We start from the raw sequence: 21,456 nt of genomic DNA, 5'->3' as shown, positions 1-21,456 counted from the left end.
GGATCTCAAGCTGACCAGCTGAAGGTGTTACTGTAGCTTTACCCATTATTAGACACGGTACTTCCTTAAATAAATTCTAGCACAGCGCTAAAGCAACCATAATTAAAAGATCTTCACAATATATAATGCTTTACAGTGAACTCTGTTAGAGAGATACATATGGCAGTTTATCTGTTCAATAAAACACTTACTCTCCTGTTTAGGAATAAAAACAGTCGCTTTCACAACATTTCAAATCCCTCAGTTCTCCATCGCTGAAAAGCCAAGCTAATGTTGATTCTTGTTTTATTACGAGCTCTGGACGCCGTATTGAAATTTTCTTTCATTTTGAACAAAAAAAGTGACATAGTATATCTTTAAGTATGCGGTGCTGTAATAAACACAATAGTGAATACAAATTTCTGAATTGCTATTTGAAAAATGTCAATATTGTTTGGCTTCCTCTCTTCTTCGTGATAAGCGGGTTTGGCTGCATGAATAGAAGCATTCTAAAAATGCATACTTAAAATCTAAATAATTTGTAATATTTTGTGTGCGTTTATTAGAAAGTTGCACTCACAGTAGTCTTATCGGAGTACATGCTATATTGTTCATCTGTGTGTGTGTGTGTGTGTTTCAGTTGGAGCAGCAGCACGATAAGCTGCGAGCCGTGATGGGGAAGCAGATCGATTACGAGACCAAACTGGAGCACAACACGGAGGACTTGTGGAGGAATAAATCCTTCCCAGATCCACTGACCGACTGTAAACCACCAGCTCCTGCGCAAGAGTTTCAGACCGCCCGCCTCTTCCTCTCGCACTTCGGCTTTCTGTCACTAGAGGCGCTCAAGGTATGAGAACCGACAAGTTAATGCCAATTTATACTTCTGCGTTATGTCTGTGTTGCTCTGCAGTTACAGTGCCGAAATGCTAGTTGGCAGGGGAGGGTTTTAATGTTCCACTGTTTTTAGATTCCTCTCGGGTGTTTTGAGTTTAGGCTACTACAAGCAATGGCGACTGAAAGAGAGCGGATCATGTTGGAGTTGGAGCTTCTCGCTCATTCATTTCCATGTTTTTCACTGAATTTTCACTGAACTTCTGAATTTAAAAATGGCGGGCGGTGCAGAAGAACACGCCGGAAATGCGTAGGAGGAAACGCTATGCTAACAAGCCGACCAATCACAGATCTTGCGGTCCGTGTTGTCGCAACGTGTAGTTACATTTTCGAGGAGGTGCACGTCAGGGTACGGGGTATGGTACACGTCTGTGCAGATGCTACGCCGTACCTACTGTGCACACACCCGACGCAGAAGTATAAATTGGCCTTTAGTGTAGTTAACTAAAACCAGAGGTGTAAAGTCCAGGTTCAGAAAGTAAAAGTCCTCCTCAGTATTTTGTTCCAATCACTTGGATTTGCTAATTAGCACAGTTTTCCAGCCAGGAGAACTAATGAGTGAAATCCGCTGGCTGAGTTCATGGCTGGAATAAACATATTTACTTTCTGACCCCTGGACTTTACACCTATGACTAAAATGTTCAAACAAACTCTTTTTTTTTTTTTTTTTCACTTGACCACATAAAAAGAAACAAGATGTTTCAGTGTTCATTCAAACAGCACCTTCAGTTGTAAAAATACAGGAAGGAACTCTGACAAATATACACATAAGTCACATGATCCGCACACACGTAGAAGTCACATGACTACAAAGTTGTCCACATAGTATGATTGACAGAGCGGTTGGTATTCCCCATAACTTGCCTGGGGTATATTCATCAAAATGTTAATAAACATTATAGTAGTTTCTCAATGATACTCAAATAACACTTTTTATTTTGCACAGAAATATGTTCAAATATATTAAAAATATATATTTCGGCAATTTGCGAGTTAACATTTTATTTAATTGAAATATGTATTTATTTAACTGCCATATATATATATTTTTTTTTACCTTCTCTAGCTACTCTTAAAATAAAAAATATATATTTTACACATTAACAATTGTCTAATCTTCAAGTAGCTGGACTGCTCTAATTTGTGTCTGTGTGTGTGTGTCTGTGTGTGTGTGTGTGTGTCTCAGGAGCCTGGAAACAGTCGACTGCCTCCTCACCTCATCGCTCTCGACTCCTCTGTGTCGGGCTTTTTCGATGACATCGGATACCTGGACCTGTTACCGTCCCGACCGTGTGACACCGTGTTCATCTTCTACATGAAAGCAGGACAGAAGAGCAGTCAAGAGGTGAAGCATCACAAGTGCATTCATCAGTTTTGTTGTACAGCTAATAGAATATTAAAGGGGTCATCGGATGCCCATTTTCCACAAGTTGGTATGATTACGGTCTTCATGTAAAGTTTGTAACATACTATGGTTAAAATTCCTCAATGGCTGTGTAAAACAAACACCCTTTTACCTCCTCAAAAACAGCTGTTCACAGCGACCCGTTTCGGTGCATGTCTCTTTAAATGATAATGAGCTGCTAATGTAAAATAAAATATGCTAATACGGGAAATATGCTAATACGGGACAGTCTGTCTGTGGTTGTGGGCGGAGAAAATCCAAACGGCTTGATTATTGAGAGTGTTTAGGCTTTTTGAAGATTAAAAAAACGGAGTGAATGTATGTTTTTTCATTGTATGGGGATTCTGTCCACACATTGCAAACACCACATTAAAGTGAATTTTGCATCCGATGACCATTTTAATGAGCTGGTGTGTGTAGATCTTGAGGAACGTGGAGTCATCGGCAAACGTGCAGCCACACTTTCTGGAGCTGCTGTTGTGTCTGGGATGGCCGGTGGAGGTCGGGCAACATCCGGGGTGGACGGGCAGTGTGTTTACCAGCTGGACCATCAACACATCCAACGGTGCTGAAACACCAGGTACACACACACACTTTTTCATTGTTTTCTATGGCAATGACGTTGCGTTGGTAGGAATACACCAAAAACAACAACAACCACAACATGGAGGGGTTTGCAATAGAGATGTCTTATTTAAAACACTTTTTATTTTTTGTTTATATTTTATATGTCTCCGTTATATTGTCATTTTCTGCTCGTCTGGCACTTTGCAACAACACAGCATTGTTTCTGCATCAACTTTCAACATGTTTCCTATAAGAACGTCTGACGTTTACATTTTACATGGCGTGAGAAAGTCACATAAACCACGTGAAATCCGATCAGATCATTCAAGACTGAAACGGATTTCCAGAAACACGATTTGAATAGGATTTCAAATCACATATCAAACGGATTTGTAAAAAACAATTTTTTTTTTTTTGCTGTTCACATTAGCTAATTCTGATCGGATTTCAATCAGATATGCACAAAAATCAGATTTGGACTGACAGTCTGAACCTAGCCTATACTGTAGTAATAATATTATAATATATTCCATATAATAAATATAATAATATATTCCATGGGGTCACGAGCTTTTGGTTATGTGGCTCTCCATTTATGGAACTCACTTTTAAAACCGTTTAGGCAAACTTTTGTGATTTTAAGATTTTAAGCCTCTTCCACAGCTCCTCCCTCCACAGCTCCTCCCCCACAGCTCCTCCCTCCACAGCTCCTCCCCCACAGCTCCTCCCCCACAGCTCCTCCCTCCACAGCTCCTCCCCCACAGCTCCTCCCCCACAGCTCCTCCCCCACAGCTCCTCCCCAACAGCTCCTCCCCCACAGCTCCTCCCCCACAGCTCCTCCCCCACAGCTCCTCCCTCCACAGCTCCTCCCTCCACAGCTCCTCCCCCACAGCTCCTCCCTCCACAGCTCCTCCCCCACAGCTCCTCCCCCACAGCTCCTCCCTCCACAGCTCCTCCCCCACAGCTCCTCCCCCACAGCTCCTCCCTCCACAGCTCCTCCCCCACAGCTCCTTCCTCCACAGCTCCTCCCCAACAGCTCCTCCCCCACAGCTCCTCCCCCACAGCTCCTCCCTCCACAGCTCCTCCCCCCACAGCTCCTCCCCCAAAGCTCCTCCCTCCACAGCTCCTCCCCAACAGCTCCTCCCCCACAGCTCCTCCCTCCACAGCTCCTCCCCCACAGCTCCTCCCTCCACAGCTCCTCCTTCCACAGCTCCTCCCCCACAGCTCCTCCCCCCACAGCTCCTCCCCCACAGCTCCTCCCCCACAGTTCCTCCCTCCACAGCTCCTCCCTCCACAGTTCCTCCCCCACAGGTCCTCCCCAACAGCTCCTCCCTCCACAGCTCCTCCCTCGACAGTTCCTCCCCCACAGCTCCCCCTCCACAGCTCCTCCCCCACAGTTCCTCCCTCCACAGCTCCTCCCTCCACAGTTCCTCCCCCACAGCTCCTTCCCCACAGCTCCTTCCCCACAGCTCCTCCCCCACAGCTCCTCCCTCCACAGTTCCTCCCCCACAGCTCCTCCCCCACAGCTCCTCCCCCACAGCTCCTCCCTCCACAGTTCCTCCCCCACAGCTCCTCCCCCACAGCTCCTCCCTCCAAAGCTCCTCCCCCACAGCTCCTCCCCCACAGCTCCTCCCCAACAGCTCCTCCCCCCACAGATCCTTCCCAACAGCTCCTCCCCCACAGTTCCTCCCCCACAGCTCCTCCCTCCACAGCTCCTCCCCCACTGCGGAGCCTGCCGTGAACGCGCAGGCTAGTAAGCAGGACCACCGATGACGGCGGATTACAAACAGTTATGGAATATTCACTAATAGGGACGAAACATCAACAAAATGCTTTACATTGACTATGGCCTGCCCATACTTTGACTACAAACTTGGTCCTCAAATCATTATGTATTTTGCAATACATGTAACTTTAAAACGTTGCACTCTTTCTATAAGTTATAAATAGGTAGTAAGATAACATTAAAGGATTAGTTAAAAAAAAACTTTTGCTGATCATTTACTCACCCCCATGTCATCCGAGATGTCCATGTCTTTCTTTCTTCAGTCGAAAAGAAATTAAGGTTTTTGATAAATATTCCAGGCTTTTTCTCCATAATGGACTTCAATAGGACACAAACGTTCAAGGACCAAATGACAGTTTCAGCGCAGCTTCAAAGGGCTTTAAACGATACCAGACGATGAATAAGGGTCTTATCTAGCGAAACGATCGGTCATTTCAAAAATAAATAAAAAACTTTAAGTTTTATAAGCACAAATGCTCGCCTTGCTCTGTTCTGTGATGCACGTTCGTGATCCTGTTCGAACTCGTTCATCAAAATGAACAAATCTTTTTTCGAGTCATTTCGTTCGTTGAATGAACGAAATGACTCCGAAAAAGACTCGTTCAAAATGAACAAATGACTCGAAAAAAGATTCGTTCATTTGTATGAACGAGTTCGAACAGGAGAGTCACGAACGACGGTACGCGCTCGCGCTGTGCAAGAGAGGGGTGATCAGCGCGTACACGAGCGTGATTGACTCTGCTAAGACATTCCTCCTGGCTCTGATTGGTTGTTTCTGACCAGGAGCGGTGTATTTCTGCAAATGATTTTCACAGATTATCTGTCTCATAATCTACTGTCAGGACATAATGACAGTTTTAACAAATATTTTTTTACAAAAGTTACCTACTGGAGCTTTAATGTTTGTTGCTGTTCTGGTTTTATTGTTTAATGTCATTGCTTTTATGGATTTTGTAAGGTGTCCTTGAGTGCCATGAAAAGGCGCCTATAAATGAAAATGTGTAATATAAAGATAAACCACTTTATGACTTTGATGACAGTGATGCTCATAGTGTAGCAGCAGATGAGGTGTCATGTGTTTGTGTTTGTGCAGATGATTCAGTGACTCTGGGTGACACCGGCGGAGGCGTGTTTAACGGAGAGAAGCGTGTGCTTTACTACGCAGACGCTCTGACAGAAATCGCGTTTGTCGTACCGTCTCTCAGCGACTCATCCGGTAAACTTCTGTTTCTACACTACACTGTTGCTGTATTCAAGCGCTTTTACGTATGATTATGTTTGCAGCTAAACACACTCGTGCATTTGAGGCAAAAAGTGCCGTTTCTGTCACATGCTGCAGAGGACTATTAATATCAGATTGATTTCTCAATTAGTGCAACATATTTAATTAATTAATAGTGATTTATTTATAGGGGTGTAACAATATATCGTGTCACAATATATCGCAATACAAAAATGCAACAATATGTATCTTGGATAGTGTCAATATGTATTGTGTATAGTTCACCCAAAATTACAATTACTGTGTGTAAAAAAAAAATCAAGTTTAAAGAGTTTTAGTGTCAGTACTACATTTAAACTACTATATATAATGTTGAATATAATGTATAATAATGCAATGAGGGAATATTTGTGGGTCCTGATAATGCCAAATGTCTCATGTTAACATTATTTTAAATATATCTATTCAGTGAAAAAGTGCAAGCATATTCGTCCAAATCAATTCTGTATTTTCAGCTTCAGAATCATGAATATTTTATTCTGGTGTGTCTGTTATCCTGTGCATTGGGTTTCCAGCACCAAGTCACAATGTAATATCAAATTTAGCATTTTAATCAACAGTAAAATATGTGTTAACTTTTTATCATGTCTCTCTTGATAGTATCGCAATAATATTGTATCGTGAGTTCAGTATCGTGAAATGTCTTGAATCTTGACATGAGGGAATTGTTACACCATTTATTTAATAAGACAAATGTCGATTTGTCTCCTAACGCAGCGGAGTCATCCGAGCACAGCTTCCCGACGGCAGACTCCGACTCACAGATGGAGCTGTTACCCAGTTTACTGAAACAGCCCAACCTCACGCTGGAGCTCTTCCCAAACCACTCCGACAACATGGGACCCGCCCAACGGGTAACTTCTCGTCTCATTCTCAGACCTGAGCTTCTCTAATGAGGCCGTTACTGGTTAAACGGTTTAACCTGGCCAGTATATCAGTCTGTCAGGAGTAGAGATGCACGGATGGGCTATTACTTCATACACAACCGCATCACAAAACTCATCATCCATCCACACCAACGTTTTTTGACCAATTTTCAAAGCTGCACCCGCCCGCCATCCACTGATTGTTTTAAGGTCTATGAGCGATGAAAGGCGCTGCTGACACGAGCCGCCTGTTCTAGAAAGGATACGCATGTACTTTTCGGATGTAGGTAACAATATTTAACAATGTATATATTTTTTTTTTCATTTGATTGGTTCAAGCACCACCCGCCCGAATTTAATCAAAATATTTTTTGTCACGTCCGCAGCTGTATCTGCCAACCGCGCATCTCTAGTCAGGAGTTATATAGTCATAGATATATACACTAGGGTAGGGTTGCACCAGCCGTTCGTAAGTTCTTTCTTAAATTGGAACGTAAAGTCCACACTAGAGGCTTAGTAACTACTAGCTAGTTTGTGACTAACTCTGTACTATATTCCGTTGCACCATTCGTTCGTATGGCAGAACGTAGCTAGTAGGTCGTAAGCTCTCCGTAAAGTAATGTGTAGTCGCATAATATGACGTTTAGCCTCGATGAGCCAGTAGCAGCCTTCAAATACATGAGCAGAAGTGTTGAATTGCCGTGAATTTAAGTTTATCCTTCATTCTAACAACTTTTGCCTCACGTTACTGTAAAAGTAAGTTTCCATTAAATACGATACTTGATCATGAATAACATAAGTGTTTTTATATGTAAATAACATTCAGAACTATATTTGAAATGAAATAAGGATCAATAAATAAATATTGATATAAAAAACATAAGATATCAGTACGTTTATGGATTATGACTGATATTTGACATGCACAACATGGACCGATGCAAACAGCGGCGCTGTTTAGGACGGGTTGGTGTTAAAGAGCCGCTAACAAAGTTATCTTTTCACATAATGTTCTCTCTCTTAAAATGTAAGCGAGTGTAAATGTCAGCATTATCATATATGTCTAAAGAATTGAAGTCTGTCAGGTAAAAGAAGAGCTTATTGATGCAGTTTAGTCTGTCTGATATTTTATTCCAACCGTTACTCCTTATCGGAGGCTGGCGTAAATATTTAGTTGGAACGTAGAGTTACGTTTAAACTAAGTTTAATGGTGCAACGTAAAAATATTTAGTAGTTCGTAAGTTGTAACTTAGTTCCCATTTATGTCAAAACTATGCTAAGTTGTAACTTACGCACAGCTGGTGCAACCGGCCCTAGATGTCGCCTTGGGGTTCTATGCATGCGTCAAAACCGCCGCCATCTTGGAACAGGGGTCTTGTCATAGGAAGTAGCTAGGTAACGCTGAATTCATGGATGATGCCAGACTTTTGTGCTGCGTATGGATGTTCACACCAGGGTTCCCACGGGTCATGGAATTTCTGGAATGTCATGGAATTTTAAAAAGTCTATTCCAGACATTGAAAGTCAGGGAATTTTATATATTTTTTGTCCAAGTCATGGAATATCAGGGAATTTAGTTTGTTGCTTTAAATTTTAGTTTCCATTTATCAAAATGTAATTTTTCTATACCGATTCTCACCAGCAGGGGGTGCACGCGCGTGTTGTTGACGAAGACCAGAGCAACAGTTAGAGCAAGACATTCATTCATAAAAACTCATTTACAACAATAGAGCATGCATTAAGTTTTTTTGTGATGAAAAAAATTATCTGGGTCAGTATATATGCGGAAAAGATGATAAAGGCACAAAAGCTGTTTTTTATGTTTCATTCATTAACTTCATTGTTACTTTCCCTGTGTAGCCTTAGGCTACATGTTATCAACTTTTTCTACCATGAACGGGATTATAATCGGTTTCCCTCGATACCTCATCATGCTCAAGGATTCCCCTTCCATCAGGACAAAACGCTTAACGTAGCTTAATGGACTAATACAGTGATATAAAAGACCAAACTCGCACCTTATTGGGGAAGTATGCCTACATACATGTTAATATTCCTACATATATGATCTGGGAAGGGTCATAGCACTTTCATATTGTTGTCCTATATTGTTAGTTTAACTGTAACTTAAGTCGCTTTGGATAAAAGCGTCTGCTAAAAGACTAAATGTAAAATTGGCTTGACATTCGCACATTTAGGGACCGTCTCTAAATTAACATTGGTAGTCCTATAGGCCTAAACGTTTCTAACTTCAATAGCAAACTGACACCTGACACCTACATGAACACTTTACAGTTGGTGTTATGACTGCAAGTCGTTCTCTTCGAATGCTATTGAAGTTAGAAACGTGTATACCAATGTCGTATGTAACTTTAGAGACTAACTGTGCGAATGTCCATGTCAAGCCAATGCCAGTATCACTGAGAAACGCGCAGCTTTAAACTTTGCGCGTTAAGTTCATATTCTGAGTCCTTCTGCTTGCCTGCGAGTTTGGTCTTTTATATCACTGTATGAGTCCATTAAGCTACGTTAAGCGTTTTATATGTCCAGCAGGGTAATCCTGACGTATTGAGGGAAACCCTAGCACTGCATGCAGCACAATTGCCGCAATATAACGCTGAGGCAACTAAACAACCAATAGATATGTCAAACTCAGATTTATGTAACATTGGATCTGTATACATCCGCATCGGGGGAATAACATTATAATCTCGTTCACGGTAGAGATGCATGTAGGCTACACAGGAAAAATAATCGTGAAGACACTGAATTTCACATAAAACATAATAATCACAGATACACTTACATTGTTGTAAATGAGTTTTTATGAATGAATGGCTTGCTCTAACTGTTGCTCTGGTCTTGGTCAACAACACGCGCTTGCACCCCCTGCTGGTGAGGTGGACTAACATCAGATGGAGATTATGCTCGGTAATCTACTGCTTTTCCTGCAGTTCCTGGATGCACGTTGAATTTACTGTCGAATTTGAACCACTGAATTTGTGGAAACGAACTTGCAAAGCGAAATAAAATGGACCGAAAACCGCCTGTTGAATATTATAGGTTGTATTTTTAATCAGTTTGAATATTTTGGAAGTGAAATATGAAAGGTGAATAATGGATTATTGAAATTTTACTAATGAAAATGTGTTTGAAATGTTTTGAATTTAAATATTCACAGCTTAAATATTCAACCATGCTAAATATCAGCCCATAAAAATGCAAGCCCTAAAAATACAATGCATTAAAATCAAGGGTGTAACTTTGGTTTGAGAAGTGGGGGGGGGCACAAAATTGGGAATTTTTTTTTCGATTTGAATCCCATTTCCTGCATTTACACACATTTAGGGACTATGGTGATACAAAATCCAGGAAATAATTAAGTTGATTATAATGATAAATTCTGCCAAAAATAAAAGTAGGCTACTAAACTATGTATAACTAGAAGATGTCTTACTTTTTTATTGATTGCCAAGACTTGAGAGAATCATTTTATAAAGTCAAAAATGTTCACCATTAATGTTTTGCGTGTAAATAAAATTGAAATAATGTGAGACCCAATTTCCACTGTAATGTAAAAACAACATAAAGACAGTATATTTTAAATAATTGTATAGAATGTATAGAATTTTATGAATGAAGGCCAGTATCACTGATATTAATATAGCTAATGAAAAGGATCCCCCCCCCCCCCAAATTTGAAACATTTATTAGGCTTCAAAAATATAACAACTTTTAATTTAAGTGAACTTTAAACAATCCTCACACAAACCCATAATAAATGTCATATTTACCTGTGCGCTTCCTGTCTAACAGGTAGGCCTACAAAATATACAGAAATTGAATAAGGTTATCAAATAGTCTGCACTGCATAAATTATAAATTAAATATAGAATAATCCTTATTAAAGCTAAAAACGTTCTTTAGACAAGATCAGTGGGTAATTTGCTCTGTTCCTCTTTGTTCTTTGGTTAACTTTACTGACAGACAGAATTGGCTGCTGTCCCTTTAAGATCTGTCACTTATGACAGGATCTTACGCATTTAATTTTCTCATTTGCTCTTAACTTTCATTTAAGATTTTATTTAACTCAAGACTGTTCTTGTGAGGATACAATTCACAAAACTGACATTTTGGCATAAATGTGTGTGTTGTTATTCAAGCACGAAACGAAAGAGAACTGGATTCTGTGCGTCGTGTGTGTGCGCGTCAGGTCATTCACAGACAGCGCGATACCTGCTCATTAGAACTTTCGGTGAGCTAATTTTAGAGTGTGGACGAGACGTTCCTGCGCATCGGCACAGTCTATTTCCTGATCCTCCGTGGCAATGACGGCGTGTGGTTAAAAAAAATCATAAACGAATTTGAAAGTGGGGGGGACACAAACGGGATTTTGAAAAGTGGGAGGGGGCATGTCCCCCCTGTCCCCATAGGAAATTACGCCCGTGATTAAAATTCAAGCAGGGTTAATGCAATGCATATTTTTTTCAAGTAGTACAATTTATGTATTTATTTATTTATTATTTTTATTTTTTGAAAAAACAAAAGGGACAATACATATTAATGAACATTTTCGTAAATGTAAATCTGTCAGATTATAGCCTTAGGCTAATTTCCATCTGCAATTCAACAGGCTTTTTGTTTCAAAAACATTTGGCATTATTTTACTTCCATATTATAGGTCATGGAAATTCATCTTTTTAGTCAGTGAAAGTCAGGGAAAAGTCAGGGAATTTGACATTTGGTTTAGAGTGGGAACCCTGTCACACGAATGAAATCTAAAAACCAGACAGCAAGGGATTACATTTCACAAGAATGTGAAATTTTGTAAATTTTTTACAATTTCTTTGGACTCAATGATAAATACATGTCTGACCGTTGGAACGAACCAAAAAAACTAGAAAATCACATTCATGGCGATTTATGGTGATTAATTTCCGTTAGAACTTTTCCTGCATTGACGCTGATGCATTAAAGAGGACGCATTCGTTCCAATGAACTGCCGTAGCCAAGGTGACATCTAGTGTACATATCTATGGGAGTTATCAAGCAATGAAGCACACAAGTCGGGTTGCAAACTTCATTCATCTTGTTTTCTCATACGACTCAGGAGTGTGCGCCAAGAGAATAACTGTTACTCAAAGCTTCTAAATCAATTCGCATTTATTTGTATAGCGCTTTTCACAATGCATATCATTTCAAAGCAGCTTTACAACACAAATTATAAGGTCTAAGCCACCGGAGGCCTAATTTAGGAAAAAATAGGGAAAAGGAAGAACGGAAATATGCAGAAGACAAAGGCATGTATGCAGCTAACATTCATCTCATTATAATAATATGCATATAATAAAATAGGCTAATTTATCACTTATGCTATGTTGCTTGCTATGCTGTTACACATAGGGCAACAATATACATTTTTCTGTCTAACTAGCTTACATTATCAGACAGTACAATGTGACCATAATGTAACTTTAACAAATGTACTATCACTCACTTTTATATTTATTTTTGGTAACACTTTATTTCGATAGTCCAGTTTAGACATTCTAATAACTGTAAGTAACTTTGCAGCTAGAGTATTAGTAGACTGTAGTAGACTCTCAGTAGAGTATTAGTAAACTGTCAGTAGTGTATTAGTTGACTGTAGTAGACTCTCAGTAGTGTATTAGTAGAATGTAGTAGACTCTCAGTAGAGTATTAGTAGACTGTAGTAGACTCTCAGTAGACTGTAGTAAACAGTCTGTAGTGTATTAGTAGACTGTAGTAGACTGTCTGTAGAGTATTAATAGACTGTAGTAGACTGTCTGTAGAGTATTAGTAGACTGTAGTAAACTGTCAGTAGAGTATTAGTAGACTAGTAAACTGTCAGTAGAGTATTAGTAGACTGTAGTAGACTCAGTAGAGTATTAGTACCTAGTAAACTCTGTAGAGTATTAGTAGACTGTAGTAGACTCTCAGTAGAGTATTAGTAGACTAGTAAACTGTCAGTAGAGTATTAGTAGACTAGTAAACTGTCAGTAGAGTATTATTAGACTGTAGTAGACTCAGTAGAGTATTAGTAATCTAGTAAACTCTGTAGAGTATTAGTAGACTCAGTAGAGTATTATTAGACTGTAGTAGACTCTCAGTAGAGTATTAGTAGACTAGTAAACTGTCAGTAGAGTATTAGTAGACTGTAGTAGACTCAGTAGAGTATTAGTAAACTAGTAAACTCTGTAGAGTATTAGTAGAGTATTAGTAAACTAGTAAACTCTGTAGAGTATTAGTAGAGTATTAGTAGACTGTAGTAAACCGTCAGTAGAGTATTATTAGACACTCAGTAGAGTATTAGTAGACTAGTACACTCTGTAGAGTATTAGTAGAGTATTAGTAGACTGTAGTAAACTGTCAGTAGAGTATTAGTAGACACTCAGTAGAGTATTAGTAGACACTCAGTAGAACTCAGTAGAGTATTAATAGACACTCAGTAGAGTATAAGTAGACACTCAGTAGAAATCAGTAGAGTATTAGTAGACACTCAGTAGAGTATTAGTAGACACTCAGTAGAGTATTAGTGACACTCAGTAGAGTATTAGTAGACTAGTAAACTGTCAGTAGAGTATTAGTAGACTCAGTAGAGTATTAGTAGACTAGTAAACTGTCAGTAGAGTATTAGTAGACTCAGTAGAGTATTAGTAGACTAGTAAACTGTCAGTAGAGTATTAGTAGATTCTCAGTAGAGTATTAGTAGACTAGTAAACTGTCAGAGTATCAGTAGACTCTCAGTAGAGTATTAGTAGACTAGTAAACTGTCGGTAGAGTATTAGTAGAGTGTAGTAGACTCAGTAGAGTATTAGTAGACTAGTAAACTGTCAGTAGAGTATTAGTAGATTCCCAGTAGAGTATTAGTAGACATTCAGTAGAGTATTAGTAGACTAGTAAACTGTCAGTGGAGTATTAGTAGACTCTCAGTAGAGTATTAGTAGACTCAGTAGAGTATTAGTAGACTAGTAAACTGTCAGTAGAGTATTAGTAGATTCTCAGTAGAGTATTAGTAGACTAGTAAACTGTCAGTAGAGTATTAGTAGATTCCCAGTAGAGTATTAGTAGACATTCAGTAGAGTATTAGTAGACTAGTAAACTGTCAGTGGAGTATTAGTAGACTCTCAGTAGAGTATTAGTAGACTCAGTAGAGTATTAGTAGACTAGTAAACTGTCAGTAGAGTATTAGTAGATTCTCAGTAGAGTATTAGTAGACTAGTAAACTGTCAGTAGAGTATTAGTAGACTAGTAAACTGTCTGTAGAGTATTAGTAGACTAGTAAACTGTCTGTAGAGTATTAGTAGACTAGTAAACTGTCAGTAGAGTATTATTAGACTATAGTAAACTGTCAGTAGAGTATTAGTAGACTAGTAAACTGTCAGTAGAGTATTAGTAGACTGTAGTAAACTGTCAGTAGAGTATTAGTAGACTCTCAGTAGAGTATTAGTAGACTAGTAAACTGTCAGTAGAGTATTAGTAGAGTGTAGTAGACTCAGTAGAGTATTATTAGACTAGTAAACTGTCAGTAGAGTATTAGTAGATTGTAGTAGACTCAGTAGAGTATTAGTAGACTAGTAAACTGTCAGTAGAGTATTAGTAGATTCTCAGTAGAGGATTAGTAGACTAGTAAACTGTCAGTAGAGTATTAGTAGACTGTAGTAGACTCAGTAGAGTATTAGTAGACTAGTAAACTGTCTGTAGAGTATTAGTAGACTAGTAAACTGTCAGTAGAGTATTAGTAGACTGTAGTAAACTGTCAGTAGAGTATTATTAGACTGTAGTAAACTGTCAGTAGAGTATTATTAGACTGTAGTAAACTGTCAGTAGAGTATTATTAGACTGTAGTAAACTGTCAGTAGAGTATTAGTAGACTGTAGTAGACTCAGTAGAGTATTAGTAGACTAGTAAACTGTCAGTAGAGTATTAGTAGACTGTAGTAAACTGTCAGTAGAGTATTAGTAGACTAGTAAACTGTCAGTAGAGTATTATTAGACTGTAGTAAACTGTCAGTAGAGTATTAGTAGACTCTCAGTAGAGTATTAGTAGACTGTAGTAAACTGTCAGTAGAGTTTTAGTAGACTGTAGTAGCCTGTCAGTAGAGTATTTGTAGACTCTCAGTAGAGTATTAGTAGACTGTAGTAAACTGTCAGTAGAGTTTTAGTGGACTGTAGTAACCTGTCAGTAGAGTATTAGTAGAGTATGAGTAGACTGTATTAAACTGTCAGTAGAGTTTTAGTAGACTGTCTGTAGAGTATTAGTAGACTTTAGTAGACTCTCAGTAGAGTATTAGTAGACCGTAGTAAACTGTCAGTAGAGTATTAGTAGATGTACAATCGACTTCTAAAAAAATCTACATTCTCAATTTCATTCATGGTGATGACATGAAAAATGTGCTTTGGTTTAGTGGACAATTTCTGCCATCTACTGGAAAACAAACTCTTTTAAAAGTAAAATAACGGTAACACTTTACATTAAGGTTCATTAGTTAATGTATTAACTAACATGAACTAACCATTAGCAATACATTTGTTACAGTATTTATTAATCTTTATTAATGTGAGTTAATACAAATACAGCTGTTCGTTGTTTTTTCATGTTAGTTCACAGTGCATTAACTAATGTTAACAATATTTTAATAAAGTATTAGTAAATGTTGAGATTAACATTAACAAAGATTAATGAATGCTGTATAAGTGCAGTTCATCATTATTTCATGCTAACTAATGTAGTACTAATGAACCTTATTGTAAAGTGTTACCAAAATAACATAAATTTTTAACTACAGTCACTAGATTATTCAATGGTTTCTCAGCTTTGATCACAGGAATACATTACATTTAAAATATATTCACATAGAAATTTTTATTGGTAATTATATTTTACAATATTACTGTTTTTACTGTATTTTAGATCAAATAAATGCAGCCTTGGTGAGCATAAGCGACTTCTTTCAAACACAAAAAAAAAGGTAATTATTCCAAACTTTTGAGCGTTAGTGTATAATGTTTATTTCTTCAGTCCCCTACAGTGAAAAGCAAGAAGTTGCCGCCTGGAAGAACGATACCACCATTAGGACCCGACACTAAAGTGCTGGTCGTGTGGGTCGAGCGATATGATGACATCGGTAAAATGTTTTCCACTCCTTCATATACATTACAGCTCCTTGATTTCAATTTAAGGTGTCAATTACAACAACAGTGATAAATAAACCTATATTCAATGTGAATTTGATTCTATTTGTGAAATTTACTTGTAATTTCTGAGTGAAAATTGTTTCGAATTAAACATACACCATTTTTTTTTCAATGTAGCTTTAATTGTGTTCTTTTAAAAACAAAAAATAAAGGTCACACTTTAAAATAAGGTTCATTAGTTAATGTATTAACTAACATTAACTAAAAATGAACCATGCATGTTACAGTATTTATTAATCTTTGTTAATGTTAGTTAATAAAAAACACAGCTGTTCATTGTTTGTTCATGTTAGTTCACAGTGCATTAACTAAAGTTAACAAATACAACCTTTGATTTTAATAATGTATTAGTAAATGTTGAAATTAACATTACCTAACTAATATTCATAAATGCTGATGAAGTATTGTTCATTCTTAGTTCATGTTAACTAAGGTAGTTAATTAATTTTAACTAATGAACCTTTTTGTAAGGTGTTACCAAAATAAAATAAAATTAAAACGTGTTCTTTTCTGGCAGAAAACTTCCCTGTGTCGGAGTTACTGGCGGAGACGAGCACCGGCGTGGAGACGGCCGTCAACAGCAGCGCTTCCAGGTAATAAACCGTTAGTAAGACTGATTTCAGACCCGGACATGATCTCATTCGCCCTCACCTGTTCTCACTCAGGTCCAGCTCTTCAGAGAAGGACGTTCCCATCGTTTTCATCCATCCGCTGAAGACCGGCCTGTTTCGGATCAAACTACATGGTGCTATGGGCAAATTCAACATGGTCATTCCACTAGTGGACAACATGGTGGTTAGCAGGAGATCCCTGGGTGAGTGCGTGTGCGAGTGTGTTTCCATTTGCGAGTGCGTGAGCATTTGCGAGTGCGTGTGTGTTTGCGAGTGCGTTTGCGAGTGCGCTTGCGTGTGACTTTGCGAGTGACTTTGCGAGTGCCTTTGCGAGTGCCTGTGCGAGTGCTTTTGCGAGTGCCTTTGCACGTGCGTTTGCGAGTGTGTTTGCGAGTGCATTTGCCTTTGCGAGTGCGTTTGCGAGTGCGTTTGCGAGTGCGTGTGTGTTTGTGAGTGCCTTTGCGAGTGGGTTTGCGTTTGCGAGTGCCTTTGCGAGTGAGTTTGCGAGTGCTTTTGCGAGTGCGTTTGCGAGTGCGTTTGCCTTTGCGAGTGCCTTTGCGAGTGCGTTTGCGAGTGCTTTTGCGAGTTCCTTTGCGAGTCCCTTTGCGAGTGCATGTGCCTTTGCGAGTGCCTTTGCGAGTGCGCTTGCGTGTGACTGTGCGAGTGACTTTGCGAGTGCGTTTGCGAGTGCCTTTGCGAGTGCATTTGCGTTTGCGAGTGCGTTTGCCTTTGCGAGTGCGTTTGCGAGTGCTTTTGCCTTTGCGAGTGCGTTTGCGAGTGCGTTTGCCTTTGCGAGTGCGTTTGCAAGTGTGTTTGCGAGTGCCTTTGCGAGTGCGCTTGCGTGTGACTGTGCGAGTGACTTTGCGAGTGCGTTTGCGAGTGCCTTTGCGAGTGCATTTGCGTTTGCGAGTGCGTTTGCCTTTGCGAGTGCGTTTGCGAGTGCTTTTGCCTTTGCGAGTGCGTTTGCGAGTGCGTTTGCCTTTGCGAGTGCGTTTGCAAGTGTGTTTGCGAGTGCCTTTGCGAGTGCCTTTGCGAGTGCGTTTGCAAGTGTGTTTGCGAGTGCCTTTGCGAGTGCCTTTGCGAGTGCGTTTGCCTTTGCGAGTGCGTTTGCCTTTGCGAGTGCGTTTGCCTTTGCGAGTGCGTTTGCCTTTGCGAGTGCGTTTGCCTTTGCGAGTGCGTTTGCGAGTGCGTTTGCCTTTGCGAGTGCGTTTGCGAGAGAGTTTGCGAGTGCTTTTGCGAGTGCTTTTGCGAGTGCATTTGCGTTTGCGAGTGCGTTTGCCTTTGTGAGTGCGTTTGCGAGTGCCTTTGCGAGTGCATTTGCGTTTGCGAGTGCGTTTGCCTTTGCGAGTGCCTTTGCGAGTGCGTTTGCGAGTGCTTTTGCCTTTGCGAGTGCGTTTGCGGGTGCTTTTGCCTTTGCGAGTGCGTTTGCGAGTGCGTTTGCCTTTGCGAGTGCGTTTGCAAGTGTGTTTGCGAGTGCCTTTGCGAGTGCCTTTGCGAGTGCCTTTGCGAGTGCCTTTGCGAGTGCGTTTGCGAGTGCGTTTGCGAGTGCGTTTGCCTTTGCGAGTGCGTTTGCGAGTGCGTTTGCCTTTGCGAGTGCGTTTGCGAGTGCGTTTGCCTTTGCGAGTGCGTTTGCCTTTGCGTTTGCCTTTGCGAGTGCGTTTGCGAGTGCTTTTGCGAGTGCTTTTGCGAGTGCTTTTGCGAGTGCGTTTGCGAGTGCGTTTGCGAGTGCGTTTGCGAGTGCGTTTGCGAGTGCGTTTGCGAGTGCATGTGCCTTTGCTGGTGCGTGTGACTTTGCGTGTGACAGTGTGTGTGCCTTAGCGAGTGCGTGTGACTTTGCTGGTGCGTGTGACTGCGAGTGCGTGTGCATTTGCGTGTGCATTTGCGTGTGCGAGTGCGTTTGCGAGTGCGTGTGTGTGTGTAATCATGAAATTTTGTCATTCTCTCCCCCTCTCCAGGATTCCTGGTGCGACAGACTGTAATAAATGCGTGTCGGAGGAAGCGTCTGGAGAGTGACTCTTACAGCCCTCCACACGTGCGGCGGAAACAGAAGATTGCAGAAATCGTGAACCGTTATCGCAACAAACAGCTTGAGCCCGAGTTTTACACCTCGCTGTTCCTGGAGGTCGGGGAGGCGAGCCTCAACCCATAAACAGTCGCAGATGAAGGTGGAATTATTCTGCACTCGAGTTGCTGGTTTTGTTTGAATTACGTTTTTAATGTTGATTGGCCAAATACTTGCTCAACTCGACCTCTACACGATCAGCGACCACCTGACACGATGATCATTGTTCCGTATCTTCAAACGGACACTTTATTTCTCCTGTGAATCTCACAAAAACCTGTCAAAGTTACATTTCACGCCCAAAATAAATTTGATGTATATATGCAAAATATATATTTCTGTATTTTGCATAAAGAAAATAAGCCTGTTTTTATTACGACTTTTGGGACATTTTTTTCGTAACGTTTAAGCTAATTTCCCCCAAATTTGCATTACATGTATTTTTTTGCTTCTAATAAATTATTTTAAGAATGAATTTAATAAATAAAAATTATAAAGAACAACTTTCATTGTTCTCAAATGTGATACTCATTACCGTAACACCATAAAAATATGTAATACAATTATTTAATCTGCGTAATTAAAAAAGCAGTACAACAAATACCAGCATGATTTATAAATACTTGAAATAGTACATCATTATTCTTTGCACATTACAGTAATGACAAGAGACTGTTGATGAAAATGTCAATTAATATCAATCTAAAAATAAACACGTAACATTCCTAAAAACAGGCTTTTATTTTTCTTCAAACGAAATATGATTTATTTTGTGCAGTGAAATCAAACTCATTGAGCGGTTTCATGAGATTCACCCGTTACTGTACTTCACAATGAATGACGTTTTATTTGATCATGTTTATTATTTGAAGGACTGCAACAGTAAACGTCCTCGTGTGAAGCACTATTGAAATGAACACTAATGTCCACTGATGTGATGCCAGTATCTTCATCATGTACAGTAGTACAGTAGCTCACCTCAGCACTGCTCGCTTTCTTTCTGACAAGAGTTTCAGTCTGCAGGCGATGAGGGATGAATGGAAGCCACAGAATAAAAATAAAAAAGGTAATTGCGACTTTGTCACATAATTATTATTATTTTTCTCAGAATCGCCAGTTTATATCTCACAATTGTGAGAATTGAGGGATATAAACGCGAGAAGAACTGAGTTTATATATTGAAATTCAGACTTTATAATTCGCAATTGCACATTTATATCTCGCTATTCTGACTTTTTTCTCGTAATTGTGAGTTGTTAAGTCAGAATTGTAAGATGTAAACTTGCAATTGTGAGAAAGCTCAGTATTGCAAGATATTTAAAAAGTTAAATGACAAATCTGACTTTTTTTTTCTCATAATTTCAAGCTTATATCTCACAATTCTGATTTTTTTCCCCCAAAAAATTCTGAGTTTATATCACAATTCTGATACAAAAAGTCGTAATTACTTTTTTAATTCAGTGGCGCTTTAATAGGAATGACTGAGGACCAGATATTCAGTCACTTGACATTTTGATGCCATAAATTGCCAAAAGCAAACACACTACAGAGTACGTAGTGATTTTCACCGGACTGGTCCTTATTGGCCATAGATGTGACATTACTTCGACCCATAATGCATTTCAGTCGAAAGACATTATAAGGGCTTATCATTTATTTATTTATTTCTTAGTGTTTTTCACATATTGTGACACTTCTTTCCACTTTCCCATTCGCCAGGTTTCATTTACTCAGCGTTTTTATCTTCAAATCAAGCTGATTCACCAATTTGACGTTCACAAAGCAGTTCGATCTCCTTTCATATTCTAGAAAGCACTTTTAGATATTAAATATGACTGTTTCCATCCTCACCCAGGTTGATCTGTATTGATTTGTTTCAGTTTTCATTATGAAAATGCCTTTATATACGGTGATCACCTCTCGTGTCATAGAATAATGAGGCGTCGGCGAAACAACACCAGTTTTGATCTTGTTATTCTGGAAGAGAATTACACGCCCCACGTTTGCTCCTATTAACACAACGTTTGTTTTTGTAAGAACGAACTGAATTGACTTGCTTCCTGTGCTCTGGTTGCTCGAGGGCGGCTCTTTTTCCGAGTGTAAATATTGACGGCATGGACTTTGTATAAAGTTTGACTTTCTATGTAAATATGCGGGTGTGAAGTTCTGCTCACTCATCTTATACTATTGATTAGGGACGGCACAACGGATGAACGATTGTTTGTATTTATGCCATCATCATATATGTGTCCAAAAGATGCATTGGATATTGAATGTAACACATGTAATGAAATAAAGATTTTAATTAAATTCTTATCATATAATGTGTGTGTGTGTGTGTCTGTCTGTCTTTTTTCCTTCCTTTCTTTCTTTCTTCCTTCCATTTTTCTTTTTCTTCCTTCCTTTCTTCCTTTCTTTCTTCCTTCCTTTTTTCTTTTCTTTCTCCTTTTCTTTCTTCTTTTCTTTTTTCTTTTCTTTCTTCCTTCCTTTTTTCTTTTCTTTCTTCTTTTCTTTCTCCTTCCTTTTTTCTTTTCTTTCTTCCTTCCTTCCTTTTTTCTTTTCTTTCTTCCTTTCTTTCTTCCTTCCTTTTTTCTTTTCTTTCTTCCTTTCTTCCTTCCTTTTTTCTTTTTTTTCTTCCTTTCTTTTTTCTTTTCTTTCTTCCTTCCTTTTTTCTTCCTTTCTTTCTTCCTTCCTTTTTTTCTTCCTTCCTTTCTTCCTTTCTTTCTTCCTTCCTTTTTTTTCTTTCTTCCTTTCTTTCTTCCTTCCTTTTTTCTTTTCTTTCTTCC

At 39.3% G+C, this 21,456-nt stretch overlaps 1 protein-coding gene across 3 annotated transcripts in view; it reads left to right on the top strand.

The window, feature by feature from the left end:
• LOC143740650 (ral GTPase-activating protein subunit beta-like) overlaps positions 1 to 20,991 on the top strand; it is a 59,083-nt gene extending 38,092 nt beyond the window's left edge. For all 3 annotated transcript variants that reach the window (XM_077232657.1, XM_077232659.1, XM_077232656.1), the window contains exons 22-30: positions 620 to 829; positions 2,060 to 2,218; positions 2,699 to 2,858; positions 5,725 to 5,847; positions 6,631 to 6,767; positions 15,822 to 15,927; positions 16,515 to 16,590; positions 16,663 to 16,811; positions 18,564 to 20,991. In XM_077232657.1, coding sequence (XP_077088772.1) covers positions 620 to 829; positions 2,060 to 2,218; positions 2,699 to 2,858; positions 5,725 to 5,847; positions 6,631 to 6,767; positions 15,822 to 15,927; positions 16,515 to 16,590; positions 16,663 to 16,811; positions 18,564 to 18,757 — 1,314 coding nt within the window. In that variant the 3' untranslated portion in view covers positions 18,758 to 20,991. The remainder of the gene's footprint in view (positions 1 to 619; positions 830 to 2,059; positions 2,219 to 2,698; positions 2,859 to 5,724; positions 5,848 to 6,630; positions 6,768 to 15,821; positions 15,928 to 16,514; positions 16,591 to 16,662; positions 16,812 to 18,563) is intronic.
• Positions 20,992 to 21,456: the final 465 nt, after the last annotated feature.

This window comes from Siphateles boraxobius, unplaced genomic scaffold (assembly GCF_051911475.1).
Source record: "Siphateles boraxobius isolate OS27281-9 unplaced genomic scaffold, OSU_SipBor_1 179, whole genome shotgun sequence".
Classification (NCBI taxonomy): domain Eukaryota; kingdom Metazoa; phylum Chordata; class Actinopteri; order Cypriniformes; family Leuciscidae; genus Siphateles; species Siphateles boraxobius.
Note: the sequence above shows the minus strand (reverse complement) of the source record. Positions and strands in the feature narration are given on the sequence as shown.